This window comes from Diaphorina citri, unplaced genomic scaffold (assembly GCF_000475195.1).
Source record: "Diaphorina citri unplaced genomic scaffold, Diaci psyllid genome assembly version 1.1 scaffold142, whole genome shotgun sequence".
Classification (NCBI taxonomy): domain Eukaryota; kingdom Metazoa; phylum Arthropoda; class Insecta; order Hemiptera; family Psyllidae; genus Diaphorina; species Diaphorina citri.
The window spans coordinates 74,771-101,607 of NW_007377579.1; the positions used below are offsets into that span (position 1 = coordinate 74,771).

Consider the following 26,837-nt stretch of genomic DNA (forward strand, 5'->3'; position numbering starts at 1 on the left):
ATCATTTTTTTCACCCTTTATGTGATTTCGAGAAGTCTAAACAAGCTCTACAATTCACTTACATAACTGCTGAAATATTAACCAATTCCATCTGATGTTCCAGGCAAAGGCCTCGGTTACGCCCAATACCTACCACGCGAACAGTACCTCTACTCGAAGGAGCAACTGCTAGACCGAATGTGTATGACACTAGGTGGCAGAGTGTCCGAGGAGATTTTCTTTGGGCGAATAACAACGGGGGCCGAGGACGATTTGAAAAAAGTCACCCAAAGTAAGTAGCATTTGGAGATTTCGTTATCTTTACCATTATAAAAAAGCGAGATCCATTATTCACCGACTGGTCGAACTATCTCTAGAACCCCAACACCTAGGAAGCTGAAATTTAGTAATAATATTTCTAATGGTTTGTCTGGGGACTTTAAACAGAGAGGATACCAGCCTGAATTTTCCCTTGCTAAAGAAATAGCAAAGGTTGAGTGCCAAGAGCATCCCCGTCTGAACATGGGAAACAGTGAGGAAGATGAAGAATTTCCAATATGTTCTGGATGTGGCGATAAGAGAGGACTTTGCCGAAATCCAAACCGATCTCGATTTGTGATCAATTTTCCGTGGCAAAGCAATGTTCCGAGACAACCTGCTAGTGTGGCACAAGCTCTGCTTATACGGATGGGTATACCATGTATAAAAAAATGTATGTTCTGAGTTTTTTGTCAATCAAATATACTTAAATGGAAACTTGTTAATAACATAATATTTACAAGATTATTATTATTATTTTAACACATTGTGTACGAAGCATGAAAACACGAATTAGCGCTAGGTCCGGAGGCCCAATTTGGGTGATTTCCGATGTGATCCATTTATGGATCAATGGATCACATCGTACACAATGTGTTAAGGCTTTAATGGCAGGATTCTCACACTGTGAGTTCTTCCACCCAACCAAGAATGCCGTCGGTAAAAAAATACCTGATCTTTTTTTTAGCTAAATTTCCTCTCTATTCGCAGGTGCGTACGCACAGGTGGCACATTTCGGTATGAATGAGAAGGTGGGCAAAAGCGAAAGCAAATTGGGTATGAAGACTGAGTGGTTCAACTGTAGAACTCACTGGAAAAAGGGGCCCCATAATTCCCAATTGATTTATGTTGAACATTTTTGCCAAAATTCATCAAAATCAAACAAACGGTAAAAAAAACGGTCATTTTTTCTCCGCCTAGGGTAAGAAGGTTAAGACTTAGGAGTTGAGAATACAGAGTCGTTCGTGCAGTAGAGCTCAGATCGAAAATTTGGACCCCTCAAAAAAAATTACTATCGGCACACAGGCCTTGGCCGAGCTTCGCATCAAGCGTTCCAAGTCAAACGTTAACCCTCGTTTTTGCCAGCCTAGTTAGCTTGGTTGGTAGCAGATTTTATCCTAAATGGATAATGTTCGTTCTCCGAACGGCTTGCTTTCCCGTCTACTTACCAGAATGATGGACGATGTATAAAGAGCAGCTAAGGTAAGTCATTTAATGTTGTTGTAGCGGCATCAGCTGTAGCCAAATGGTGGTGGCAGAATAAAGAAAGGATATCTTTTTTTTCTGCCATACACCGGGGTCATGGTCTCTAGCCATGTTTAATTTTCTCGTTCTGAACCGCAGTTGACCATCGTGAGGTCTTGGTCCAACAGGTCCTGGCGCTGGAGGGACTTGATGTTCTGGGTAGGTCCCAGGATGGTGTTGCCCAGAGGAGTGCCTTGGAATGCGGTGGCGTGAAGGTGATCGAACACGACTTCCTGCAGGTTGGTTTCCACTTCTTGCATTTCACGCAGGATGACGCCACGCTCACGCTCGATTTCGGCTTGACCTGAAGAGGGGACAAAGGAGGAGAGAAAACGTGAGAATTAAAAAAAAAGCACAGCTACAAATTCAAATTGAACTTTATGAGACCTTGTCAACTTCTGTTGAAGATAAATCTCTTGGGTGCCAAATAATTTCAATGGACAATTATACCTTGCAATTGGGATTGTAGGAAGAGAGTACCTATTTAATTATGACTTTATTGAACCACATATGAAGTGGTCATAATAGGTCTTAACTGACTACTCTTCTAGCTGCATTAGTAAAAATTGTAGGTAAGTATGTTTAGTACCTAATTTAGAGTTTTGGATGATGTCAGCCAAAATTTCTACAGCCTTGGGCACATCTTGTTTGAGACACTTAGCATAGAACACTGTCTGTTATCCAACAGGTCCTGGCGCTGGAGGGACTTGATGTTCTGGGTAGGTCCCAGGATGGTGTTGCCCAGGGGAGTGCCTTGGAATGCGGTGGCGTGAAGGTGATCGAACACGACTTCCTGCAGGTTGGTTTCCACTTCTTGCATTTCACGCAGGATGACGCCACGCTCACGCTCGATCTCGGCTTGACCTGAGGGGGGACAGAGGAGGAGAGAAAACATGAGCTTTTTGAAAATAATAATAAATAAGAGCACCTATAAATCCAAACTGAACTGTATGAGACTTTATCAACAACTACTGTTGAAGATAAGTCTCTAGGGTGCCTAATAGATTTTATGGAGAGTTATACCTTGCAAGACATAGGAAGAGAGTACCTAATGATGACTTTATTGAATCACATAGTGGTCATAGTGGAAGTTGGGTTTTAAGTTCTTAACTATCTACTATTCTACTAGCTACATTATTAAAAGTTGTACATAAGGCTATTTTACCCAATTTAGAGTTTTGGATGATGTCAGCCAAAATTTCTACAGCCTTGGGCACATCTTGTTTGAGACACTTAGCATAGAACACTGTCTGTTAGCTAATACATGGACTTGAGCAATTAAGTACTTATAGTTATAGGTAAGTGGTTACTTTAAAACTGGAACTTACCTGAGTATCAAATACATTTCTGAGTGTAATGCCAAACTGCTCATAGAGAAGAATACTGTCATTCCTATTCCGTGATCATGTCTCTAAGTCAGAGTCACTATTGTTACGAGAAGAATTATGATCCTGAAGATCCTAGGTGTGCCCAGGTCATTCTGACTGGCAAGTTTGTTGTGGTAAGTTAAAAGATAAGCCTAGAGCTAGAGGCTTCCGAAACTCGGGTAGCCAACCGGGAACCTTTTAGAAGGGACCTGTGGAATCTCGAAACCAAATTGATCAACAGTAAGTCCATCCCACGAGTTACATATTAGTTCTTTTTCTGGCTTTCTTGGCAAGGTTCTCCTGGAGGAGCTCTTCCACCCAACCACTGACATTTTCTTTCACTGTGAGCCTCTTAAAGATGTTTTATCAGGGAAGTCTTGAATGTTTCTTCGTCCATTATGTTCTTATGAAGAGAATGACATACTTCCATAGTGCATGGTAAGAGTTACCGTATACCTGAATTATGACAGTGAAATCACTCAATCTGTAAAAATCTTGAAATTTCAGTTAAACAATGGAACGGCGGAATACGCCCGAGCCAAGAAGTTCCTGTGGACCAAACATCCCGTCATGCAAAACTGGACAGTCGAAGAACCGAGTAAGAATTTTCAATAATCTACCACAACCAGCTATAGAACGTTGAACGCACCAGTTCCCAATGGCTCAAATAAGTTAAGCAACGTTACACGTGGTTGGTAAGCGGATGGGTGACCATCTGGGCAAGTGCGTGCTTCTGACTTTTCCCGACCCCACTCAGGCTGGGTGTGGTTAATGTGAGGATGTGGGGATCTTGTCGAATGGAGGGTAAAACCACCGTCACAAAAGGCCTTACCAGATCCATACAGTGACATCAAACCTCTCTTTGTCTAATGGTTCATTTTATTCGTTCATTTAATAATGCCTTTTTTTCTGTCCTCCACTCAACAGATTCCTCGAAGAAAAAAAGTATTGATTCCTATTTCTAATTCTCTCTGTTTCTCAGGATGTAACTGCTAAAGACATTCACGAAGTTTGCACCAAGTACATTTGGGACAGATGCCCTGTAGTAGCAGCTGTGGGCCCCACTGAACAACTGCCCGACTACACCTGGTTGAGACAGTCCATGTACTGGATTAGGTTCTAAGTCACTAGCCCCCCCCCCACCTCTTACCATCCAACCCCTTCAAACTACTACCCCTGTATTTGTTACCAGGTTTCGAGAAGATTAGTGTTATGTTACGAGATTTAGGAGCACTCTCTAGTGATTTTGTTACGAATTTTCGATCATTCTCATTCAGTGTCAAGGGGTGTTACTAGATTTTGAATTATTATGAGATGTCGGGGTCGAACCGACATTTCATTTCTGTTGAAATTACAGTAGGTACTTAACTTATGGAGCAAGATTTGAAGCGATATGACTTACATCTTCCAACCAGACATTGTTAAAACAAGGAAGCTTCTCGAATCTTGCAAACAGGTGATTTTTAATGTTCTAGGAACTTCAGAGGGGTTTAATCAACTGTACATTTTCGACTTCTGTTACATTCTGTTCTAAAAAACTGTAGTCAAATTCTATGGAAGTAGTACTTCCCGCTTTCCATTTGTCGTGGGCAGTGGAAATTATTTTCTGTTTCCACAGTTCTTGCTTTTTTCTCTTAGAAAACGTGATGTTAAGAATTGACTTTAGTCCATTTGAAATGAAATCCTGTGTAAATATGTAGAAGAAAAGCAACTGCGAATAAAATGTGAAAATCTGATCCGATGTTGTGTTCTCTAAGAGAAATATAGTGTTCTTTATTTCAATTAATATTTGCGGTTGCGTTCTTAACCGAACCTGAGGTGCTGGGTTCGATTCCCAGACGGGAGGAAAAAATTCTGACTAAACTTCCGTTTCTGGATGGTGGCATAAATAATGTCCTTGAATCAATGCAAAAGCGAATCCGAGGGACATTTTATTTTTTAACTCTTGAGTGCAAACTACGCAACAATAAAACGATTTGAGAACCAATGCAAGCGCTCACTTTACGAACCACTGAGTGGAATTAAAATCATTTGCTATTATGCATGATATCAAAAACCTAGCCGTTCATTGTAAACAGAGTGACACTCTAGTTGACTCTTCCCTAGATAATACGGGAGACTTGGAATTCTGTTATCACGTCAGTGGCGACCTTAGCTATTTGTCAATGGAGGTAGGTTAAATCCTGATTAAAGTAGGTTGATTTACATTGGGTCGACACTGACGCTTTTGTCAACATTCAGAGAAGAAAAAAGGACCTTGATAGAGGGAATTGTAACTGCCAAGGTCTTATCGTCCCGAAAACGAGAGGAAGACAGGATAGGAGAAAGCCAGTCGTTCCGAGAACGAACCTTATCTGTTCAGTATAAAATCTGCCCCGAGCGGGAATCGACCCCGTGGCTTAATGCTTACAAGACAAGACAAGACGACGCCCTACACTTTCAAGCTAACTAGGCTGGATATTTGAGTTTAATAAGTTTAACCTTAAATGTGATAACTTTTAACTTTTAGTCTGTTTTCTGGAGCAGAACCCTTGTTAACTTGTTAACTAACTAGCATGGCGAAGGTCCAACTTTAGAGAATAGAGATCTTCTTTCACAGAATTTTCCTCAGAAAACTCTTCCTATACCTACACCACTGCTAAAGCACAATGCTAACTGAGACCACATAGGTATTTCATCTCTAGGTGACCCAGTGGACTATCGCATTTAGCATTACCTGGTGATTTGCTTTTGATAAGGTAAGTTAGACGACCGACTCTAGTTACATAAATCGTACTTGTTTTTTTTTTTTTTGTCAACTTCAGATACGTACCTACCTACTTATGTTACAATCTGCCATATACCTTGGCGAGTCAGTATTTATTTTGTGTTTTGGTGAGAATGACGAGTGAGAAAAGTGAGTGTACCTAGCTACATAATTATTAATTATTATCTTTTAATTGTTATTATTATCATAATTATTTATCTATTTGCGTTCTAAATGGAATCATAACAAAGACATCCCAATCTCAGTCGATTGATTTTAATTGCCTACGCAAAGTCCATTGCATTTGTGAATAAAACTTCATTTTACTGTTAGTAAACTTCGTACCTACCTACTTATGTTACACTGCCATATACCTTGGTGAGTCAGTATTTATTTTGTGTTTTGGTGAGAATGACGAGTGAGAAAAGTGAGTGTACCTAGCTACATAATTATTATCTTTTAATTGTTATTATTATCATAATTGTTTATCTATTTGCGTTCTAAATGGAATCATAACAAAGGCATCCCAATCTCAGTCGATTGATTTTAATTGCCTACGCAAAGTCCATTGCATTTGTGAATAAAACTTCATTTTACTGTTAGTAAACTTATTCATTTTACGAGGTAGTGGTTTCTGTACGGGTTAGTTATTCGGCTGTGTTCGATTAGAAAAAGTTTAGAAATCACGCAATATTTCTTATTGTTACCTATATTATGTCTTCGGCTACTGTTGGTCCCTAATTAAATCGAAGTCCGTCTGTGTTCGACTGCAAAGAGTTGGAATCAAGCAATATTTTGTACAACAATAAGAGAAGAGTGTGTTGTAGCTAGGAACAATCGCGTAAAAATGTGAAAAAATTTAAGTCTTCGCTCAAATGGTCGGGACTACGATCGGAGTTTAAATCCGGTTTAACTCTCGGATCAAGCAATCTGATTGACTATTTTTTTTTTTATCATTATTATTATTTTTAATTGACCAAAACTAGTAGTTGGATGGAAGAGCTCCTTCACGAGAACCCTGCCGCTATACCTAAAGAAAAAAAAAAAAAAAAATGGTACGTATCTACCCTACTTTGGTAAAAGTTCCAGGTACTTACTAAGATAAAATAAGTATGGTATCCCTATATTTTCTTTTTAAAGGTTTACCTTGGAGGGTAGCACGCCTGCCTTGTAAGCGCTAGGTCCGGGGTTTGATTTCCGCCCCAAAAAGAAAAACAGATAAGGTTTGTTCTCGGAACGGCTGGCTTTCTCTTATCTTGTCTTAGTTGTCTTCCTCCTCTTCGCTTTCGGGACGATAAGACAATAGCAGTTGAAGCTCTATCAAACCTCTTCTTTTTAAAGGGGGTCACGATTTATTTCCTTCTCATTCAATGAATTCTCTCATAAGGTTTCGAATCACTGATTTTCATTAGATGACTAACCCTAAACAGCCTAAATTTATTTTATTTCAGGTAAAACCACTTCATTCTTGAGCAAGATGCTTCACTTCAAGTACCTGTTTCCCGTGTTCATTCTGGCTGCAGTTATATACTCTGTCCATTCATCCCTAGCCGATGGCCATGGTCCACCACCCGTGGATCAAGTAGCCAAAATGGCAAGATACATCGTCCATCATTCTGGTAAGTAGACGGGAAAGCAAGCCGTTCGGAGAACGAACATTATCCATTTAGGATAAAATCTGCTACCAGTACCAACCAAGCTAACTAGGCTGGCAAAAACGAGGGTTAACGTTTGACTTGGAACGCTTGATGCGAAGCTCGGCCAAGGCCTGTATGCCGATAGTAATTTTTTTTTTGAGGGGTCCAAATTTTCGATCTCAGCCCTACTGCACGAACGACTCTGTATTCTCAACTCCTAAGTCTTAACCTTCTCACCCTAGGCGGAGTAAAAATGACCGCTTTTGTACCGTTTGTTTGATTTTGATGAATTTTGGCAAAAATGTTCAACATAAATTAAATTTAGGGGTCAATTGGGAATTATGGGGCCCCTTTTCACAGTGAGTTCTACAGTTGAACCACTCAGTCTTCATACCCAATTTGCTTTCGCTTGTCTCCAGAATGGATGTCGCTGGCTTACCAGTCCAAGCACAACCGAACACTGGACTACCCCATGGCACGCGTTTATTCCGTGAGTGATGGCCTAGCTAACTCCAGTACTGGGATTCCCTACATCATGGCCTCCCCTCTGGACGAGACTATACACGATCTAATGGTGAGTGCATAAATAAGCAGTCCACACTATTTTATCACCTCCCATGCCGTAGTGGTCACTGCGCACGCCTTGCACGCGGGAGACCCGGGTTCGATTTCCGGCGGGGTCAAAAAAATTGTATCATGCAAATGATTGATTCCGTGACTGAGGAAAATGAGTCCTCAGCCTCGTGAGGAAAATGAGTAACTATGTAATATAAATACCCATAGCGACCGGTACCAGCATGGTAGGTAAACATTGGGTGCTGGATTATTGAGATATTTGGAAAATCCTACAATGCTGCAAAATAAAGATTTTTTAGATTGCTGGGAAAAAGGGACTTAATAGTCCTATTTGAGAAGGATAAACAAGGTCTATTCAATAGGTAAACATTGGGTGCTGGATTATTGAGATATTTGGAAAATTCTACAATGCTGCAAAATAAAGATTTTTTAGATTGCTGGGAAAAAGGGACTTAATAGTCCTATTTGAGAAGGATAAACAAGGTCTATTCTATTCTCCTCTACTCTTGTTTAATTTACTCTAAATTTACTTTGAATTTTCAGATCCCCGGTAACGAGAGAGCCTCCGTGATCATGTCTCTAAGTCAGAGCCACTATTGTTACGAGCAGAATTATGATCCTGAAGACCCTAGATGTGCCCAGGTTATTCTGACTGGCAAGTTTGTTGTGGTAAGTTAACCCTACCATGCACAATATCACCGATTTTATTCAAATTTTAGTATGTTATAGGTCTTGACAAGTACAAAAAGGAAATCGAAAGACTTTTTTTTTTAAATAAACGTAATTTTTCACCCTCTCTTGGCAAATTTTCAATTTGTGCCAGATCTGGCACTCTGCGCATGGTAGGGTAAGATAACTGAGGTCGAGGCTGTCCAATGGGAGTTATTAAACAACTGGGCAACCCCTTCAAAGAGGCTGAGAAAGAGTTACAAAATAAAACTTGACTGCTGAGAAAGCTTAGACATGTAAAGTCCAAAAACTCATCAACATACGACCTAGTCGTGCGCCTCCAGAGTGAAAGATCTGTATCATTTTCAACATACGACCTAGAGACCTGTAGGTGTCATTTTCATAGCTTTGGATTTTCAATTAAAGTCACATGACTACGATTCCAATGTTACAATTCGGTTAAAGTCACTGTGGCCCAAGTCGAAATGAGACAATAGATCCAGGAGTTAACTAATATTGCAGAGGTGGAAGCACTCAACCTGTGAAAATATTGCAATTTCAGTTGAACAATGAAACGGCGGAATACACTCGAGCCAAGAAGTTCCTGTGGACCAAACATCCCGTCATGCAAAACTGGACAATCGAAGAACCGAGTAAGAATTTTCAATAATCTACCACAACCAGCTATAGAACGTTGAACGCACCAGTTCCCAATTGCTCAAATAAGTTAAGCAACGTTACACGTGGTTGGTAACCGGATGGGTGACCATCTGGGCAAGTGCGTGCTTCTGACTTTTCCCGACCCCACTCAGGCTGGGTGTGGTTTATGTGAGGATGTGGGGATCTTGTCGAATGGAGGGTAAAACCACCGTCACAAAAGGCCTTACCAGATCCATACAGTGACATCAAACCTCACAACGTTGGGTCGGGGTTGTGTTTTTTGGGGGTCACGAGTTGGAGGCTAGAATAGTCGTGAGTATAAATCGTCGACGTTGTTTTTTTTTTTTTTTCGAGACGTCAGTTAAGTCCACAGAACTTATTGCTAGGAAGGATAAAAAAAGAAGGATTTAATAGAGGGAACTGAATGTAACTACTTGTTATACTTATTTTCATACTCTACACTGTAAAATACTTTGCCTAATGGTTCATTTTATTCGTTCATTTAATAATGCCTTTTTTTCTGTCCTCCACTCAACAGATTCCTGGAAGAAAAAAAGTATTGATTCCTATTTCTAATTCTCTCTGTTTTTCAGGACGTAACCGCTAAAGACATTCACGAAGTTTGCACCAAGTACATTTGGGACAGATGCCCTGTAGTAGCAGCTGTGGGCCCCACTGAACAACTGCCCGATCAAACCTCTATCAAACAAGATAATCAACAAGCTAAGGTTCCCACAATTTAAACACGTTGCTTTAAACAAGGTATTTTCTTGAAATGGGGACCAATAAAGGGTACGGACCTTACAATAGAAATTTACCAAGGTATTTTCTATCACCCCAGTCGACTGTCCCAACGTATTTAGGGCGAATTACAAGATATTTTTTTGCCTTGAAATAAAGGGTACGGACTTTACAATAGAAATTTACCAAGGTATTTTCTATCACCCCAGTCGACTGTCCCAACGTATTTAGGGCGAATTACAAGATATTTTTTTGCCAAAAATCAAATCGGAAAATTAACCAATCTCCATTTTTTCTATTTTCTCAAGGTCACGATTGGAAGTTCGCCAAGCTCCAGATTCATCACGTCTGCGTTCTGGACACATTTGGAGGTCGGAAATTCCCGACTGTGGCCGACTACTTCCGATCTGATCCCGACAGGCTGACGCTTCATTCGTTCCTACATCAATCCCACCATCACCATGATCCTAGGAATGTATATCAGTCTTGAATAGATCTTGTTTATCCCGCTGGGATGCATAGGAAAAGTTCCTCCTGATCTTAAGAGTAACCAAAGTCTTATTTATATCTGAACTTTTTTAAGGAATAGGTACTAAAACAAACAGGGATTTGTGTCGAGGGAATTTTAACAATTTTGTCGAGGAAATTTTAACAACGGAGTCTCAAATTAAAGAGATAAGGCGAAAAAAAAAAAAGAAAAAAAAAAAAAAAAAAAAACATGGATGTAATATTTACAGAAAGAATACTTTTTATTATATAAAAAATCAAATAAACTCTAGAAGTCTAGAACATATTATGGTACAAATTTCTATAAAACAATTTTTACCTTTTAAATCTGGAAATCAAGAAGCTAAAAATCAACAGATTGAATGAAATCTTTGCTGAATTTGTAATCAAGGCATTGTTATTTCAAGAAAGCCAATCTTTCTGAAAATCGACTAGCGTTTGAGAAATAATAAAAGTAAAATCCATTTTCGCGTGTCTAAAAGCAATTAATTTGGCAAGATTATTATAATTTTTCAAATAGTTTCCCCTTAAAAAGGATCTTCGTTTCACCATAAATAAATCATGATTTAGATTATATTCTTTTTGGAAAATCATTGGGTTGAATCAACTTTGCCTTCGAAGGAATCCAAAAGACCGAGAGCAATACACAGTTTTCAGAACAGAAATCCAACTAAACTTTGTTGGAATCCCGGCCAGAATTGTTTGAGTATTGACGTAAATTTGGCCACAAATAGTGCGTGATTGGCTAATGAATTAAAACTTTTTAAATACTATTTTTTAAGCCATTATTTGTGGCCAAAATAATGTGGTTTACATTTCAAAGAATTAGAATAGTGTGTTACAAAAAGACCCGTATGAACTTTATGGAGCAATTAATTAACGACATAGATAAGGGACCAATCTGCTGGCAGGGACCAGCAGATTCCCAATAAATACTTTCCTAGAAAATAGGATGCTATGCACTAAAAGGTCAGTGTAGTAGAAAGTACTTAAAAACATGCTAAAGGAATGACTTCGGCTTTACCAGTAACATCGATAAGATTCCACAAACTCGTTGCTTACTCCAAACTACCAGACTCGCCCAAACAGTGCTGCCATTTTGTTTCGAGGAAGTAAATAGACATTGGTAGTGTGCAAGATGACTGTTTATTGGTGGAAATGACAGTCAAACCACTTGACAAGTTGGCCAAATATCAGGCATTACACAAGTTAAGTCTTTCTAAATGCTCTAAATCACCAACATTGTCGCCAACACTGCATAGGTCAATAGAGCAGACATTGAAATATTAGTTTGTTGATAGCTATTAAAGACTAAGGTTCCAGTGTTAAAACTCCTTTTTGGAGAAAGAAAATAAATAATTAAAAAAAAAAAAAAAGATTAAGATAGATTCTCACTAATATTCTTTGGTAAAAGTTCAAGGTACTTACTAAGATAAAATAAGTAGGTATCCCTATATTTTCTTTTTAAAGGTTTACCTTGGAGGGTAGCACGCCTGCCTTGTAAGCGCTAGGTCCTGTGTTTGATTTCCGCCCAAAAAAGAAAAACAGATAAGGTTTGTTCTCGGAACGGCTGGCTTTCTCCTATCTTGTCTTACTTGTCTTCCTCCTCTTCGCTTTCGGGACGATAAGACAATAGCAGTTGAAGCTCTATCAAACCTCTTCTTTTTAAAGGGAGTCACGATTTATTTCCTTCTCATTCAATGAATTCTCTCATAAGGTTTCGAATCACTGATTTTCATTAGATGACTAACCCTAAACAGCCTAGCTAGCTGATAGTTTTCAAAAGGTTCTCTTTGCTTTTACAGAATAAGCACAAGACCTCACGATGGTCAACTGCGGTTCAGAACGAGAAAATTAAACATGGCTAGAGACCATGACCCCGGTGTATGGCAGAAAAAAAAAGATATCCTTTCTTTATTCTGCCATCACCATTTGGCTACAGCTGATGCCAACAACATTAAATGACTTACCTTAGCTGCTCTTCGCTTTCTTCTCCTCCTTTTCCTCCGTCTTCTTCGGGACCTCCTTGTCCTTGTTCCAGTCTTTGAGTCCCTCGGGCAGACTAGTGTCCTCTTCAAACGACCCGGTCCCCTCTACAAACTCCTCGTACGTGGACTTTTCCGGGAACGGTCGCGTCCCGAGCAGCTCAATCATGTCGTTCCGGTCCAGGATTTCCTTCTTAAGGAGCCGTTCCGCGACTTTCTCCACGCTGGCTTTGTGTTCTATTAGGAGGGCCTTGGTCCGGGTGTATGCGTTGGAGATGAGGGATCTGTTGGGGAGAAAGGACAGAAAGGCATTAAATGATGCGAAGGAGAGCAATAATTTTGTTGTTGTTGTTGTTGTTGTAGCGGCTTTAGTTTTCGCCGAATGGCGATAGCAGAATAAAGAAAAGATATCTTTTTGTATCTGCTATACACCGGGGTGATGATGGTCTCTAAAAAAAGTACAAAAAAAACTAATATTCTATAATTTCCAGCAATAAGTTATGTTATGTTATCTTACCTGACTTCGTTATCAATCAGTTGTGCCGTGCTCTCGGAGTAGGGTTTCTCGAGTACCATGATTAGAAGGGCCTTGGTCCGGGTGTATGCGTTGGAGATGAGGGATCTGTTGGAAGGAAAGGACAGAAAGGCATTAAATGATGCGAAGGAGAGCAATAATTTTGTTGTTGTTGTAGCGGCTTTAGCTTTCGCCGAATGGCGATAGCAGAATAAAGAAAAGATATCTTTTTGTATCTGCTATACACCGGGGTGATGGTCTCTAAAAAAAGTACAAAAAAAAAAAAAAAACAATATTCTATAATTTTCAGCAATAAGTTATGTTATGTTATCTTACCTGACTTCGTTATCAATCAGTTGTGCCGTGCTCTCGGAGTAGGGTTTCTCGAGTACCATTTCACCAGGCTGAGGCATATCGAAACTCACATTGCCCACCTTCTCATTCATACCGAAATGTGCCACCTGTGCGTACGCACCTGCGAATAGAGAGGAAATTTAGCTAAAAAAAAGATCAGGGTGGAAGAACTCACAGTGTGAGAATCCTGCCATTAAAGCCTTAAAATAATAATAATAATAATAATAATAATAATCTTGTAAATATTATGTTATTAACAAGTTTCCATTTATATTTGATTGACAAAAAACTCAGAACGTACATTTTTTTATAAATGGTATACCCATCCGTATAAGCAGAGCTTGTGCCACACTAGCAGGTTGTCTCGGAACATTGCTTTGCCACGGAAAATTGATCACAAATCGAGATCGGTTTGGATTTCGGCAAAGTCCTCTCTTATCGCCACATCCAGAACATATTGGAAATTCTTCATCTTCCTCACTGTTTCCCATGTTCAGACGGGGATGCTCTTGGCACTCAACCTTTGCTATTTCTTTAGCAAGGGAAAATTCAGGCTGGTATCCTCTCTGTTTAAAGTCCTCAGACAAACCATTAGAAATATTATTACTAAATTTCAGCTTCCTAGGTGTTGGGGTTCTAGAGATAGTTCGATCAGTCGGTGAATGGATCTCGCTTTTTTATAATGGTAAAGATAACGAAATCTCCAAATGCTACTTACTTTGGGTGACTTTTTTCAAATCGTCTTCAGCTCCGGTTGTTATTCGCCCAAAGAAAATCTCCTCGGACACTCTGCCACCTAACGTCATACACATTCGGTCTAGCAGTTGCTCCTTCGAGTAGAGGTACTGTTCTCGTGGTAGGTATTGGGCGTAACCGAGGCCCTTGCCTGGAACATCAGATGGAATTGCAGTTATGTAAGTGAATTGTAGAGCTTGTTTAGACTTCTCGAAATCACAAAAAGGGTGAAAAAAATTATACCCAGTATTGGCAAAATTTTCTCCTATGGACGGACCCAGTGTTTTTAAAGAAGGTAAAAAAAGACTGTGTTACATGACAACCCAAATTTTGTGTGTCTAAAAACAAATAAATAGCATAGTCCAGGGGAGGGGGGGAGGGAACTACTAATAAATGCATGTCCATCGTAGTTTGTTTGTTTGTTCTGATAAAATTATTTGGTCCAAGGGTCAAAACGCATGTGTTTTAATTATTCCTTTCAATGTTTCAATTAATGAGTCGATTCTTTGCCCCGCTCTTACCTCGAGGTATAATGGACACTTTCAGCAGAGGATCGGCATAACGTAGAAACCAGCCGGCCACGGCATGACCTGCCTCGTGATACGCGACTGTTTTCTTCTCCTCGGGTTGCAGGACGTTGGTTTTCTTTTCCATCCCCGCCACTACTCGTTCTATGGCCTGCTCGAAATGTTTCATGACGATGGTAGTGTGTAGGTCTCGAGCTGCTATGAGAGCAGCCTCGTTACACACGTTGGCGATATCGGCTCCCGTGAAACCTGGATGAGAAAAATTTGACTCGATTACATTACTTTCCTTCCTATAGGATAAGGAAAGTAAAACGGGGTTGTTTCATGAACAGATCGTTTTAAATAGGTACTATTAATTAATAGATTGATTTAATCTTGAAACTCAAAATATAAATATTATATTATATCACCTCACAAAGGCTAAAATGAAACTATGTATTTTTAACCTTCAAAACAGTGCAATGACTCTTGATTTTCTTTTAAAAAAGCTTCTCATAGCTAGAATTCAACTCATCGTTCTTCCTACTTCCTAGCCTTGTCTTTGTTATTAAGGGTCGGGGTTCCTATTTATTGAGGGTCGGGGTTCCTATTTATTGAGGGTCGGGGTTCTTATTTATTGAGGGTCGGGTTTAAAAAAGTTTCACATAGCTAGAATTCAACTCTTAGTTCTTCCTACTTCCTAGCCTTGTCCTTATTATTAAGGGTCGAGGTTCCTATTTATTGAGGGTCGGGGTTCCTATTTATTGAGGGTCGGGGTTCCTATTTATTGAGGGTCGGCGTTAGTAGAGTTAAATTTGATGTACCTTTTTTAGGTCCCAATGATCAAATTTTATTTCCAAACCTTGAAACGTTAGTAGAGTTAAATTTGATGTACCTTTTTTAGGTCCCAATGATCAAATTTTATTTCCAAACCTTGAAACCTTCCAAACCAAACCTAAACATATTTTATGTGGTACTTGTAGTACTCAGAAAAAATAACTTACTCTGAGCAGCCGAAAACATACGTTAGCTTCATGTCCCAAATAGTTCCAACTTACCTGGCGTCAATGCAGCCAGCTTCCTCGACAAATCGTCCCTATCCAGGTCCGTTTTTAGCGGCTTCAAATGCACCTTGAATATACTAGCGCGGCCCTTGATGTCCGGGGCCGGCACAAAGATCTGCCTATCAAACCGGCCCGGCCTCAGGAGGGCCTTATCCAGCACATCCACACGATTTGTGGCCGCGAGAACAACAACATTGGTGGTGGTGTTAAACCCATCCATCTCGACTAGCAACTGGTTCAGCGTGTTCTCCTGCTCCGAGTGGCCTCCGAAATTTCGACCTAAGATAAAGATACTTAAGATAATATTTATTTGTAGTCAATAACAATGGATAGGGGAAAAAATGATAAAAAATACATAGAAATAGAACTTGAAGAAGAAATAAACAAAAGTAGGTACACACCTACGTAAGAAGGAGCACTATCCATCCCCTAGGAACAGATAGTACAGTAGAACCTCAATTATTTCAACTCCAAAATTCATTGTTCTTTCTATCTTTCAAAGGATATCCTATCTTATCAGAGAAAAAGTTCATAGAAAGTGATCATTTCAACCACCCCCGGTCTCAATTAGTTGAAATAATCGAGGTTCTACTGTACTCCTCTTTTGTGTAGGGACTGATCTCCAGAAGAAGATCACTGACTTTACCTCCTCTCTTTCGACCGACGGCGTCGATTTCATCAATGAACAGTATACAGGGGGCGTGTTTCCGGGCCATTGAGAACATGTCTCTCACACGAGAGGGGCCCACACCTACAAACATCTCGAGGAACTCGGACCCTGATACTGTGATGAAGGGGACGTTGGCTTCACCCGCTGTCGCCTTGGCTAGGAGGGTTTTACCCGTGCCCGGAGGACCTGGGGAATAAAACAAGGTAAGATATAAGTAAACAGAACATAATGAGATTTGGGGAAAAATGGTCTAATGGTCAACAATTCCGACATTTGTAACAACAAGATATAAGTAAAGATACGGTTGGTCCAGTGGTAACGCGCTTGCTTGCCATGCAGAAGGTCCCGGGTTCGAATCCCACCATCGACAAAAATTTGTACTCGAGATACTTAAGGAATTTTTAATTGTGTTAAACATATTTAAATGCTTGTCACAAATATCGTTCCCTAGATAAATTTTATGACTTGGACTCGAACCACCAACCTCCAGATCCAAAGTCCAACGCGTTGACAACTGCACCAATGAGGTTGGTAAGATGAAGATAACATTTATTTGTACTTACAATAGTCAATAACAATGGATAGGAGAAAAAAATGTTAAAAAATACATAGAAATAGAACTTGAAGAAGAAATAAACAAAAGTAGGTACGAGTGCACACCTACGTAAGAAGGAGCACTATCCATCCCCTAGGAACAGATAGTACAGTAGAACCTCAATTATTTCAACTCCAAAATTCATTGTTCTTTCTATCTTTCAAAGGATATCCTATCTTATCAGAGAAAAAGTTCATAGAAAGTGATCATTTCAACCACCCCCGGTCTCAATTAGTTGAAATAATCGAGGTTCTACTGTACTCCTCTTTTGTGTAGGGACTGATCTCCAGAAGAAGATCACTGACTTTACCTCCTCTCTTTCGACCGACGGCGTCGATTTCATCAATGAACAGTATACAGGGGGCGTGTTTCCGGGCCATTGAGAACATGTCTCTCACACGAGAGGGGCCCACACCTACAAACATCTCGAGGAACTCGGACCCTGATACTGTGATGAAGGGGACGTTGGCTTCACCCGCTGTCGCCTTGGCTAGGAGGGTTTTACCCGTGCCCGGAGGACCTGGGGAATAAAACAAGGTAAGATTTAAGTAAACAGAACATAATGAGATTTGGGGGAAAATGGTCTAATGGTCAACAATTCCGACATTTGTAACAACAAGATATAAGTAAGGATACTTAAACAAAACAAAAGAAAAAATGTATTTAGATTGTCAGCAAGTTAGGACCAAGCCCCATTAAAGTAATACTTTGGAATATTAAAGGTACCTACATGTTTGTTAGAGGTAGCCAAAACCAAATGTCAGCCCAAAGCAATTACCCTAGTTAGGGCTGATTGAGAGGCTGACGAAACACGCCGACTTCGTTTGTACACGGGAAAATGCGAAGAAAAAGAAGTTGTTGGAGGTAGATATGAAATTTTCACTAACCTGTCAACATGGCTCCCTTTGGAATTTTAGCTCCTAGATCAATGTACTGTTGTGGGTTTTTCAGGAAGTTCACAAACTCCATGATTTCCACCTTTGCTTCTTCACAGCCAGCTACATCCCTGGGAATAAAAAATAACACACAGTGAAAATAAAGACTTTTTTGAATCATATCAAATCATGAATTTGGAAGCCAGCACAGACATTGTAGGAAAATATTGGGATGTGCGCAAGAAAATGGCCTAATGGTCAATTCTTGGTATTAGCTAACAACAGTGACAATCATGAATTATGTGTGTTGTAGCAGAGAGCCTTTTCACAACTTTTGTGGGCATCACAGATCACAGTATTACTAAGTGTCTCCTTTACTCTTATTTCCCATTTACCATCACTCTTTTTACACTGGTAACGCCTCAAATGGTCGCTACTCTATTAAAATATCTACTAAGTATATTGTCCTCACGAGGCGGAATAAGTCCTACAGCAAATCCAGTCACGAAAAACACGTAATACGAAATTAATTCTATTGTTTTGCACAAAGCTTATGGTACCTGAGACCAATATGTTGGTATCTTAAGGCTAAAAGAAATTGAGAACAAAATTCATGATTTGATTGTGTTTGATCTCGCTGGGAATCTAACTCGGGTCTCCCACTCCCAAGTGTAAAACTTACTTGAACCGGACCCCAATATCTGAGGAGTTGATCAGTTTGGCTGTAGACTCCATGACACCTCCAAACAGACCTCCCCCCCTACGTCCTGGCCTGCCTCCCATCATCTCAGCAGACCTGCGCATCATGAATATTAGGAACCCTGGAAAATCACAGTTTTATTTTTGTTTATTAGTTGTTTAACTGCAAATGTTTTACCCATCCAGATACCAATCACGCGCAACGCTGCTTAACTTCATTGATCCATTGGGAACAGATGCACTCAATACAGGAGACCAAAGTATATTTCGACTGAAGACTTGAAGACTGTATGTGTATACCCTTGGGTTAGGTAGGTTGGTAGGTAACCACTCATAATGAGACAATACCTACCTATAATGAGGAGTGTGGGCAGTATGCCAGACAGACTGGACAGTTCGATTTCGGTTTTGTAAATGACTGGCAGATAGTTGGCCGGGTCTATGTGAATAAAGTTTGATCCAATCGTGTAATAATAATAATAATAATCACGCGCAACGCTGCTTAACTTCATTGATCTATTGGGAACAGATGCACTCAATACAGGATACCAAAGTATATTTTGACTGAAGACTTGAAGACTGTATACCCTTGGGTTAGGTAGGTTGGTAGGTACCCACTCATAATGAGGCAATACCTACCTATGATGAGGAGTGTGGGCAGTATGCCAGACAGACTGGACAGTTCGATTTCGGTTTTGTAAATGACTGGCAGATAGTTGGCCGGGTCTATGTGCATCTGAGCCTGAGCCAGCTCCAGATTTCGTTCGAATGAGTCGACAGATCCAATGTTGAACCAGAGGAAGTTCTGAAATTAAAATCAATCCAGGAGATGAGAAAAAAGTTACTATTAAGGAAAGTACCTAAGGATCTAGACGTTCTAGTATTCTAGATCTAGAGCATGTATCCTTTAACAGCCGGGCCCACAAGGTGAGCTTAAACTCTTGGATTAAGCAAATCCGACTGGTTGAAAATTTTGAAATCAACTTATTAGATTGCTTAATCCAAAAGTTAAACATCTGAAGTTAAAACTCACTTTGTGGACCCAACCATGAGTCAAAGGTTTTTGTTATCACAGTGATGTTTTATCACAACTTCAGTGGTCCCTGGAGGTTTCTAAATAGAAAAGTCATTTACTTACAGCTCCATCCATTGAATTTCCAGGCAACAGTTTGACTCGAACCCATTTCTTGTTGACAACCTCCAATTTTTCTACAATGCCTTTGGTTAATACACTGGAAAAAAAATCAAGACAATATCTATCAAAGGAGTCAAAGGACAAGAAAATGATCAGTGCTAAAAAAAAAGGTGTTCAGAAAGAAAAGCTTCCTTACAGGTTCTTATAAGTTATGAAACAAACCTTAACCAAACTTTAACTTACCTTTATCAAACCCAACATATGTATCTCACCTAGATGTCTTTGTAGACTGGGCCACTACTTAAGAGTTTGAACACTAAAAACAATGAACATTGAAATAATTTGACATGAAAAACTGTCTAGCTTACTTGTTGATAAAATCTTTCCATGTGATTTCCTTGTAGTTCATCTCATACATGACTGCTGCTGCTAGTACTGCCACACTTCCTATTAGCCCATACATGAAATATTTCTCCTTATCTCCACCACTGAAATCACCAAAACCTTTGCCTCCAGATCTGAAAGGGAGAAAGCAACAGTTAGTCACTTAGGTAATAATATTTTTATTTTGTTTTATGAAGGTCACAAATGAGCAGTGACCAGTATTATTATAGGGGTAGGTTAAACACAAAAAGGAGATATCTTTTTCATTGTTGTGGCTTCTGAAGAATTACCAAAGAACCAAAGATGGATTTATTACTCACCCTTGGCCACCTTTTCCTCCACCTCCTCCAAACACTCCCATGTTCCAAGGACTGGAACCAGACCTAGACGAGGATAGGTCTGGCTTAGATAGTGGAGGTTGAGTGCTATCTGATGGCTTGCCCTCTTCTTTGGGTTTCTCAGCACTCTTTTTGTTCTTATCTGGATAGAATTTCTCGAATCCTTTGGGTACATTTTCAGATAGAATAATCCTCCACTTTCCTCCACCTCCTCCAAACACTCCCATGTTCCAAGGACTGGAACCAGACCTAGACGAGGATAGGTCTGGCTTAGATAATGGAGGCTGAGTGCTATCTGATGGCTTGCCCTCTTCCTTGGGTTTCTCAGCACTCTTTTTGTTCTTATCTGGATAGAATTTCTCGAATCCTTTGGGTACATTTTCAGATAGAATAATCCTCCACTGATGTAATACTGATTCTACGGTGGTAGGTGGGAAATTGCTTTTGGGTAATGTTGCTAATGAATTGTTAATCTGAGGAAGAAAAGAATTAAAGTCCATATGAAAATTTGGAATAAGCACTACTCCAATACCTTTGTGTTTATAACTAACTACTTGATACTAAAAATACAATACCTTGATATGACAAAAATAGTAAGTGTACTAAGTATGGCATGACAGACATTTTTAATTGGACACCAGTTAACCTTGGCACAGGATAGCTTTGTTCAAAGATTACAGACAGCTGTCTAATATTATCCCTTAAGCTCGGGGCTTGGAATTAAACAAATACATAGCATTTTTATAGCTTTTTTCTAAACCCAATCAATCTAGGTGGATAATCCTACCACTGAATAAGAGCAGAGAGGAAAAGCTAAATTAAAAGAGCTGTTACATAATAAATTGCATCATTTCTTGAAAAATACAATTTGGACTTCTGTTCAATCCTAAAAATCAGCTTTTAATCTCAAGATGCCTGTCAATCCCTTTGCAAGCCACAAGACCAGGCCTCGTTACACACGTTGGCGATATCGGCTCCCGTGAAACCTGGACGAGAAAAATTTGACTCGATTACATTACTTTCCTTCCTATAGGATAAGGGAAGTAAAACGGGGTTGTTTTATGAACAGATCGTTTTAAATAGGTACTATTAATTAATAGATTGATTTAATCTTGAAACTCAAAATATAAATATTATATTATATCACCTAGAACTGAAACCAGTCTTTACTTACGTGGAAACTGCTATATCGGCCATGGTTAATATTGTGCAATAGGAAACGTTCTAGCTTTTTAGCCGTACATAACATTCGCTGGGCCATCCTGGATTTATTTCTTTCTGCCTAGAAATCACAAAAATCTCAACTTAGGAAGTTAGGACCAAGCCCCACTAAAGTAATACTTTGGAATATTAAAGGTACCTACATGTTTGTTAGATGTAGCCAAAACCAAATGTCAGCCCAAAGCAATTACCCTAGTTAGGGCTGATTGAGAGGCTGACGAAACACGCCGACCCCGTTTGTACACGGGAAAATGCGAAGAAAAAGAAGAAGTTGTTGGAGGTAGATATGAAATTTTCACTAACCTGTCAACATGGCTCCCTTTGGAATTTTAGCTCCTAGATCAATGTACTGTTGTGGGTTCTTCAGGAAGTTCACAAACTCCATGATTTCCACCTTTGCTTCTTCACAGCCAGCTACATCCCTGGGGAAACAGAAAATGGCGCAATCCTCATAGTAAAAATAAAGAAGACTTTTTTCATCATCATCAAATTTTAAGTTGTTCCAGAAATAGGTCGACTGAGAAATGGGTCATATCAAACTTTTTACAATCATATCAAATCATGCATTATTTAACGTGAAGCAGAGAGCCTTTTTACAACTTTTGAGGGCATCACAGTGTTAATAAATATCTCCTTTACTATTATTCCCCATTTACCATCAATCTTTTTACACTGGTAACGCCTACACTGGTCGCTACTCGATTGAAATAGCTACTCAATTATCGAGGCGGAATAAGTCCTACAGTCCATACAGTCACGAAAACCACGAAACACAAAATTCAGGAAAAATCAAAGGAATAAGAAATACACTTATGATGTCGTAACAGGCGAAATGGCCATCTGTTGTTAAATAAAAAATAAAAATGTAAAACAAAAGCCAAGTGTTCTCCTCATTCATCTCAAAAATAATTTTTAATGACAAAATTAATGATTTTACTGTGCTCTCCCACGTACAAGGCAAACTTACTTGAACCGGACCCCAATATCTGAGGAGTTGATCAGTTTGGCTGTAGACTCCATGACACCTCCAAACAGACCTCCCCCCCTACGTCCTGGCCTGCCTCCCATCATCTCAGCAGACCTGCGCATCATGAATATTAGGAACCCTGGAAAATCACAGTTTTATTTTTGTTTATTAGTTGTTTAACTGCAAATGTTTTACCCATCCAGATACCAATCACGCGCAACGCTGCTTAACTTCATTGATCCATTGGGAACAGATGCACTCAATACAGGAGACCAAAGTATATTTCGACTGAAGACTTGAAGACTGTATGTGTATACCCTTGGGTTAGGTAGGTTGGTAGGTAACCACTCATAATGAGACAATACCTACCTATAATGAGGAGTGTGGGCAGTATGCCAGACAGACTGGACAGTTCGATTTCGGTTTTGTAAATGACTGGCAGATAGTTGGCCGGGTCTATGTGCATCTGAGCCTGAGCCAGCTCCAGATTTCGTTCGAATGAGTCGACAGATCCAATGTTGAACCAGAGGAAGTTCTGAAATTAAAATCAATCCAGGAGATGAGAAAAAAGTTACTATTAAGGAAAGTACCTAAGGATCTAGACGTTCTAGTATTCTAGATCTAGAGCATGTATCCTTTAACAGCCGGGCCCACAAGGTGAGCTTAAACTCTTGGATTCAAATCAATTCAGGAGATGTGAAAAACTGAAAACCTAAAACCAGGTTGGTATCAGGTCATTTTCCTAGATATAAAAACAAGATACTATTTAAGTAAGGAGTGAAGGATCTTGAAGTTTTAGGGTTTCAAACATGTTATCACTTAAGTTAAAGTTTTTATTTCTTAGTGCTGTTTTATCCCAACTTCACTGATCAACAGAATTCTTTTTTCTCACATGCAAAAGCCTCTAATGTGACTGATTAAACCAAGAAAATGTGTTATACTGAGGTACTGATGCATACTGTTGTAGACCAATACATACACTGGAGGTTTTTAAACAAAATCATTTATACTTACAGCTCCATCCATTGAGTTTCCGGGCAACAGTTTGACTCGAACCCATTTCTTGTTCACAACCTCCAATTTTTCTACAATGCCTTTGGTTAATACACTGGAAAAAAATCAAGACAATATACATCAAAGGACAAGAAAATAATAATAAAAAAAGCTGATCAGAAAGAAAAGGTTCCTTACAGGTTCTTATCAAGATATGAAACAAACCCTGACCCAACTTTACCAAACCTTAAATCTACTTTATCAAACCCAACATAATAATGTATCTCACCTATAGGTATCTTTGTGGATTGGGCCACTATGTTAAGGGTATGAACATTAAGGACAATGAGTGCTAAAACAATTTGACATGAAAAACTGTCTAGCTTACTTGTTGATAAAATCTTTCCATGTGATTTCCTTGTAGTTCATCTCATACATGACTGCTGCTGCTAGTACTGCCACACTTCCTATTAGCCCATACATGAAATATTTCTCCTTGTCTCCACCACTGAAATCACCAAAACCTTTGCCTCCAGATCTGAAAGGGAGAAAGCAACAGTTAGTCACTTAGGTAATATTTTTATTTTGTTTTAAGAAGGTCACAAATGAGCAGTGACCAGTATTATTATAGGGGTAGGTTAAACACAAAAAGGAGCTATCTTTTTCATTGTTGTGGCTTCTGAAGAATTACCAAAGAACCAAAGATGGATTTATTACTCACCCTTGGCCACCTTTTCCTCCACCGGAAGCATAACCTCAATATTCCTAGGGGCTTTAAGATTTATGGGAACATTCAATAGTAGGAAAAGATACTACCTATTTATAAGTTTAGTAGTATGTATTAAAGTCGTAAAATCATATTCAAATTTTGATAGACATTTAGGTAATATTTTCGATTGCTTAAGCATCTAGATAAGTTTACAATCACACTAAGGGTGAGGTACACATAGCAATTTGTTGTTACATTCGTAAGGTACCTTGTATTGGTCTTCCAGGCTACAAAGCACATTCAACCTCCCAAACTCTTTATTTTCGTTGAAACTTGGTTACGAAAAATTGGACCGAAAACAATACTTCCCGCAAAACTTCACTCAGTAGTACCTAAGTAAAAAGTTTTCCTTTCCAGTGATATAATGTACACAAAGAGGGTACACAATTCAGTGAAGTATTATCATTATACAAACTTTCCGCCATTCGTTTATGTTTTATCAGAAAGTTTTTCAACTCGAGGGCTGGCTTGTGATATTCATAAATATTTTGTTCAGAGGGCTGGACATCGAAAATAATGGAGTTGAGATTTTCAGATTAAACGCAACGGTCGATGCGTGAACGCCAAAGGAGAAGAATTTTTTGTTATTCTCTCAAACATTACTGACCAGGACCAGGAAATTTTACTTTTCCAATAGTGACTTGATGATTGACTCTGCAATTTTGTGAAGGTCCATAGTTTGTATAAATTAGCCTATATTTTCATTAATAAACGCCCAAAAGAACTGTGAAAATGATTTAAACTAGAAACCAGTTTTTTTTTTGGTTTTTTGGCTTTATGGTTTTCTGGATCCTGGTAAAAAGACCTTTAATTTGATATATAGGTCGACCAGGTTTGGATAAGTCCTGCTATGGGGACAGACTGACGGACTGACTGACTGACAGATAGACACCGAAGCGAATACAATAGTCCGTCCCTTATACCTTTTTATTACTATTGTTATGATATAGGAAGGACGGACTAAAAAGTATTTTCATATTATCTCTTACAATGAAGAAGAGTCGTTAGACAACTGAAACTCTCTTCTAAATCTTCTAATTCAATTCTTCAATTTTCCTTCTCTGGTTTGTCCATTATTTTGTCTAGCTTCCCCATACTCCTTACAAATCGCCTACTTATTAGGTACTTAATACCTATTTTTATGCGTAATTATCATGTACCCACCTACTTATGTATCTGAACATCGCTCAAGAGTTTTCTTTTTTTTACATTGCAGTTTGTAGAAAAGTTTCCTTCGTCAATTTTTCGAGTTTAATTCCTCCTACTGATGAGAGATAAATAGATACCTAGGTACCTGAGTTAAACTTATGTTTATTCAAAGTCGTTTGTATCTTGGTGAAATATTCAAAAAACCATGTAAAAGGACATTAATTTTCTTTTCGCTCAGACATTTCACATTTTCCTGAAAATGTGTACCGTGGCGCCATCTATGAACATTGTAAGGAAATTGAAGCAACTGTGATAAAACTATTCTCTGAAAAGGCTTGAAGGAAAAGTGGGAAAATTTCCCCTCCTTCTATGTATAAATCATAATAATTAAGCAACCAAAAGAATGATTTATCTGTACAGGGTCATTTCAGGCGAATGATGGGGGGGATGCGAGCTCAAAATGAAATAGTTTGGTCTCTTATTTTTTTAGACTACTTTTACCGGTGGCGTAGTGGTCAAAGCAATAGCCTCATAAACAGGAGCCTGGTGCTCCCTCAAGAGGGTTCACAAATTCAGGAGGTTCATGTACAATGTATGGCCCTATGGGGATCTCATACACTTGTTCCGGTCCAGAACTTGGAGCCAAAAATTTCGACAAAGTATAAATAACACTGAAGCCTTCCAGGCTCGGGCGAAACTTTTTACCCACAGTAAAGTAGAACATGGCCTCTTTTTTGTCCCCACTCAAGTTTTCCTGGGAATATGTTTTACAACTCCTCATGACTTCCATTTATAGGTGCGACTGAGACCAAAGACAATTTGAAGAAACTTATATTCAGAGCTACCTAGGTATGTATTAAAGAATGTCCAATTTGACATCTACAAATATACCTAACATGAAGGAATTCCTATGGGGATAACGTGCAATACCAAATACACGAGATTAGAACCTAGAACAGTAAGTACAATGTACCTAGAACTAGAAATAGAAACAGCAACCAAAACAGCAAAACACAGTATCCTGCCATTAAAACTGGGTATAAAATCATAAACTGCCTACAAATCAGACACACCACAAACTTTCAGCATATCAGAAAACCATTATAAATAACACTGAAGCCTTCCATGCTCGGGCGAAACTTTTTACCCACAGTAAAGTAGAACATGGCCTCTTTTTTGTCCCCACTCAAGTTTTCCTGGGAATATGTTTTACAAGGGATAAGGATGAGTAGGTACAGCGGTAGTGCTGGCACATGCTAGCCGGACGTGCTTCCATCTTCGCTCTTAATTACTGCTCATTTACTTTGTACTTGCAAAACTTCAACTTTTATCTAAAGCGCTTTGGCGAAGATAAGAAAATGTATGTAAAAAGTAAAAACTTGGTTTCGGAAAATTGTGAAATTTATCAGAAACATTGGAGCTCAGATAAAGGTATAATG

The 26,837-nt window shown here is 39.1% G+C and overlaps 4 protein-coding genes and 3 long non-coding RNA genes across 12 annotated transcripts; 3 read left to right on the forward strand and 4 right to left on the reverse strand.

The window, feature by feature from the left end:
- The first annotated feature begins 104 nt into the window (after positions 1-104).
- LOC113465666 lies at positions 105-1,056 on the forward strand. Its single transcript, XR_003390297.1, has 2 exons — positions 105-271; positions 1,009-1,056. It is a non-coding gene; the product is annotated as an uncharacterized LOC113465666 (long non-coding RNA).
- Positions 1,057-1,674: 618 nt separating this feature from the next.
- On the reverse strand, positions 1,675-2,236 carry LOC103504938. The gene is made up of 2 exons (XR_541149.3): positions 2,132-2,236; positions 1,675-1,846 (listed from the first exon to the last, which is right to left on the reverse strand). It is a non-coding gene; the product is annotated as an uncharacterized LOC103504938 (long non-coding RNA).
- On the reverse strand, positions 2,236-2,803 carry LOC103504939. Its single transcript, XR_541150.3, has 2 exons — positions 2,708-2,803; positions 2,236-2,406 (listed from the first exon to the last, which is right to left on the reverse strand). It is a non-coding gene; the product is annotated as an uncharacterized LOC103504939 (long non-coding RNA).
- A 131-nt stretch (positions 2,804-2,934) lies between these two features.
- LOC113465670 (protein CREG1-like) lies at positions 2,935-3,524 on the forward strand. Its single transcript, XM_026820377.1, has 2 exons — positions 2,935-3,043; positions 3,417-3,524. Exons 1-2 carry the CDS (start codon positions 2,948-2,950, stop codon positions 3,522-3,524), a joined length of 204 nt encoding a protein of 67 aa, XP_026676178.1. The 5' UTR covers positions 2,935-2,947.
- A 2,019-nt stretch (positions 3,525-5,543) lies between these two features.
- LOC103504940 (protein CREG1) lies at positions 5,544-10,596 on the forward strand. Of its 6 annotated transcripts, none has more exons than XM_008469244.3 (6): positions 5,544-5,647; positions 7,107-7,274; positions 7,712-7,866; positions 8,412-8,537; positions 9,100-9,190; positions 10,247-10,596. In XM_008469244.3, exons 2-6 carry the CDS (start codon positions 7,133-7,135, stop codon positions 10,426-10,428), a joined length of 696 nt encoding a protein of 231 aa, XP_008467466.1. In that variant the 5' UTR covers positions 5,544-5,647; positions 7,107-7,132; the 3' UTR covers positions 10,429-10,596. The 6 variants fall into 6 exon arrangements, with proteins under 6 accessions (XP_008467466.1, XP_008467464.1, XP_008467463.1 ...); XM_008469242.3 differs by lacking the exon at positions 5,544-5,647 and adding an exon at positions 5,661-5,805; XM_008469241.3 differs by lacking the exon at positions 5,544-5,647 and adding an exon at positions 5,997-6,082.
- Positions 10,597-11,010: 414 nt separating this feature from the next.
- On the reverse strand, positions 11,011-21,611 carry LOC103504941 (AFG3-like protein 2). Its single transcript, XM_017449914.2, has 15 exons — positions 21,474-21,611; positions 20,646-20,772; positions 20,282-20,441; positions 19,946-20,095; positions 19,581-19,674; positions 19,082-19,247; positions 18,426-18,564; positions 17,756-17,874; positions 17,179-17,388; positions 15,598-15,882; positions 14,555-14,809; positions 14,017-14,184; positions 13,281-13,419; positions 12,416-12,714; positions 11,011-11,699 (listed from the first exon to the last, which is right to left on the reverse strand). The coding sequence occupies exons 1-14, from the start codon at positions 21,558-21,560 to the stop codon at positions 12,417-12,419; spliced, it is 2,397 nt and encodes a 798-aa protein (XP_017305403.1). The 5' UTR covers positions 21,561-21,611; the 3' UTR covers positions 11,011-11,699; position 12,416.
- A 207-nt stretch (positions 21,612-21,818) lies between these two features.
- Positions 21,819-26,188, reverse strand: LOC103504948 (AFG3-like protein 2). The gene is made up of 7 exons (XM_008469252.1): positions 25,942-26,188; positions 24,202-24,235; positions 23,869-24,018; positions 23,502-23,595; positions 22,857-23,022; positions 22,488-22,626; positions 21,819-21,942 (listed from the first exon to the last, which is right to left on the reverse strand). The coding sequence occupies exons 1-7, from the start codon at positions 26,186-26,188 to the stop codon at positions 21,819-21,821; spliced, it is 954 nt and encodes a 317-aa protein (XP_008467474.1).
- Between the last annotated feature and the right edge of the window lie 649 nt (positions 26,189-26,837).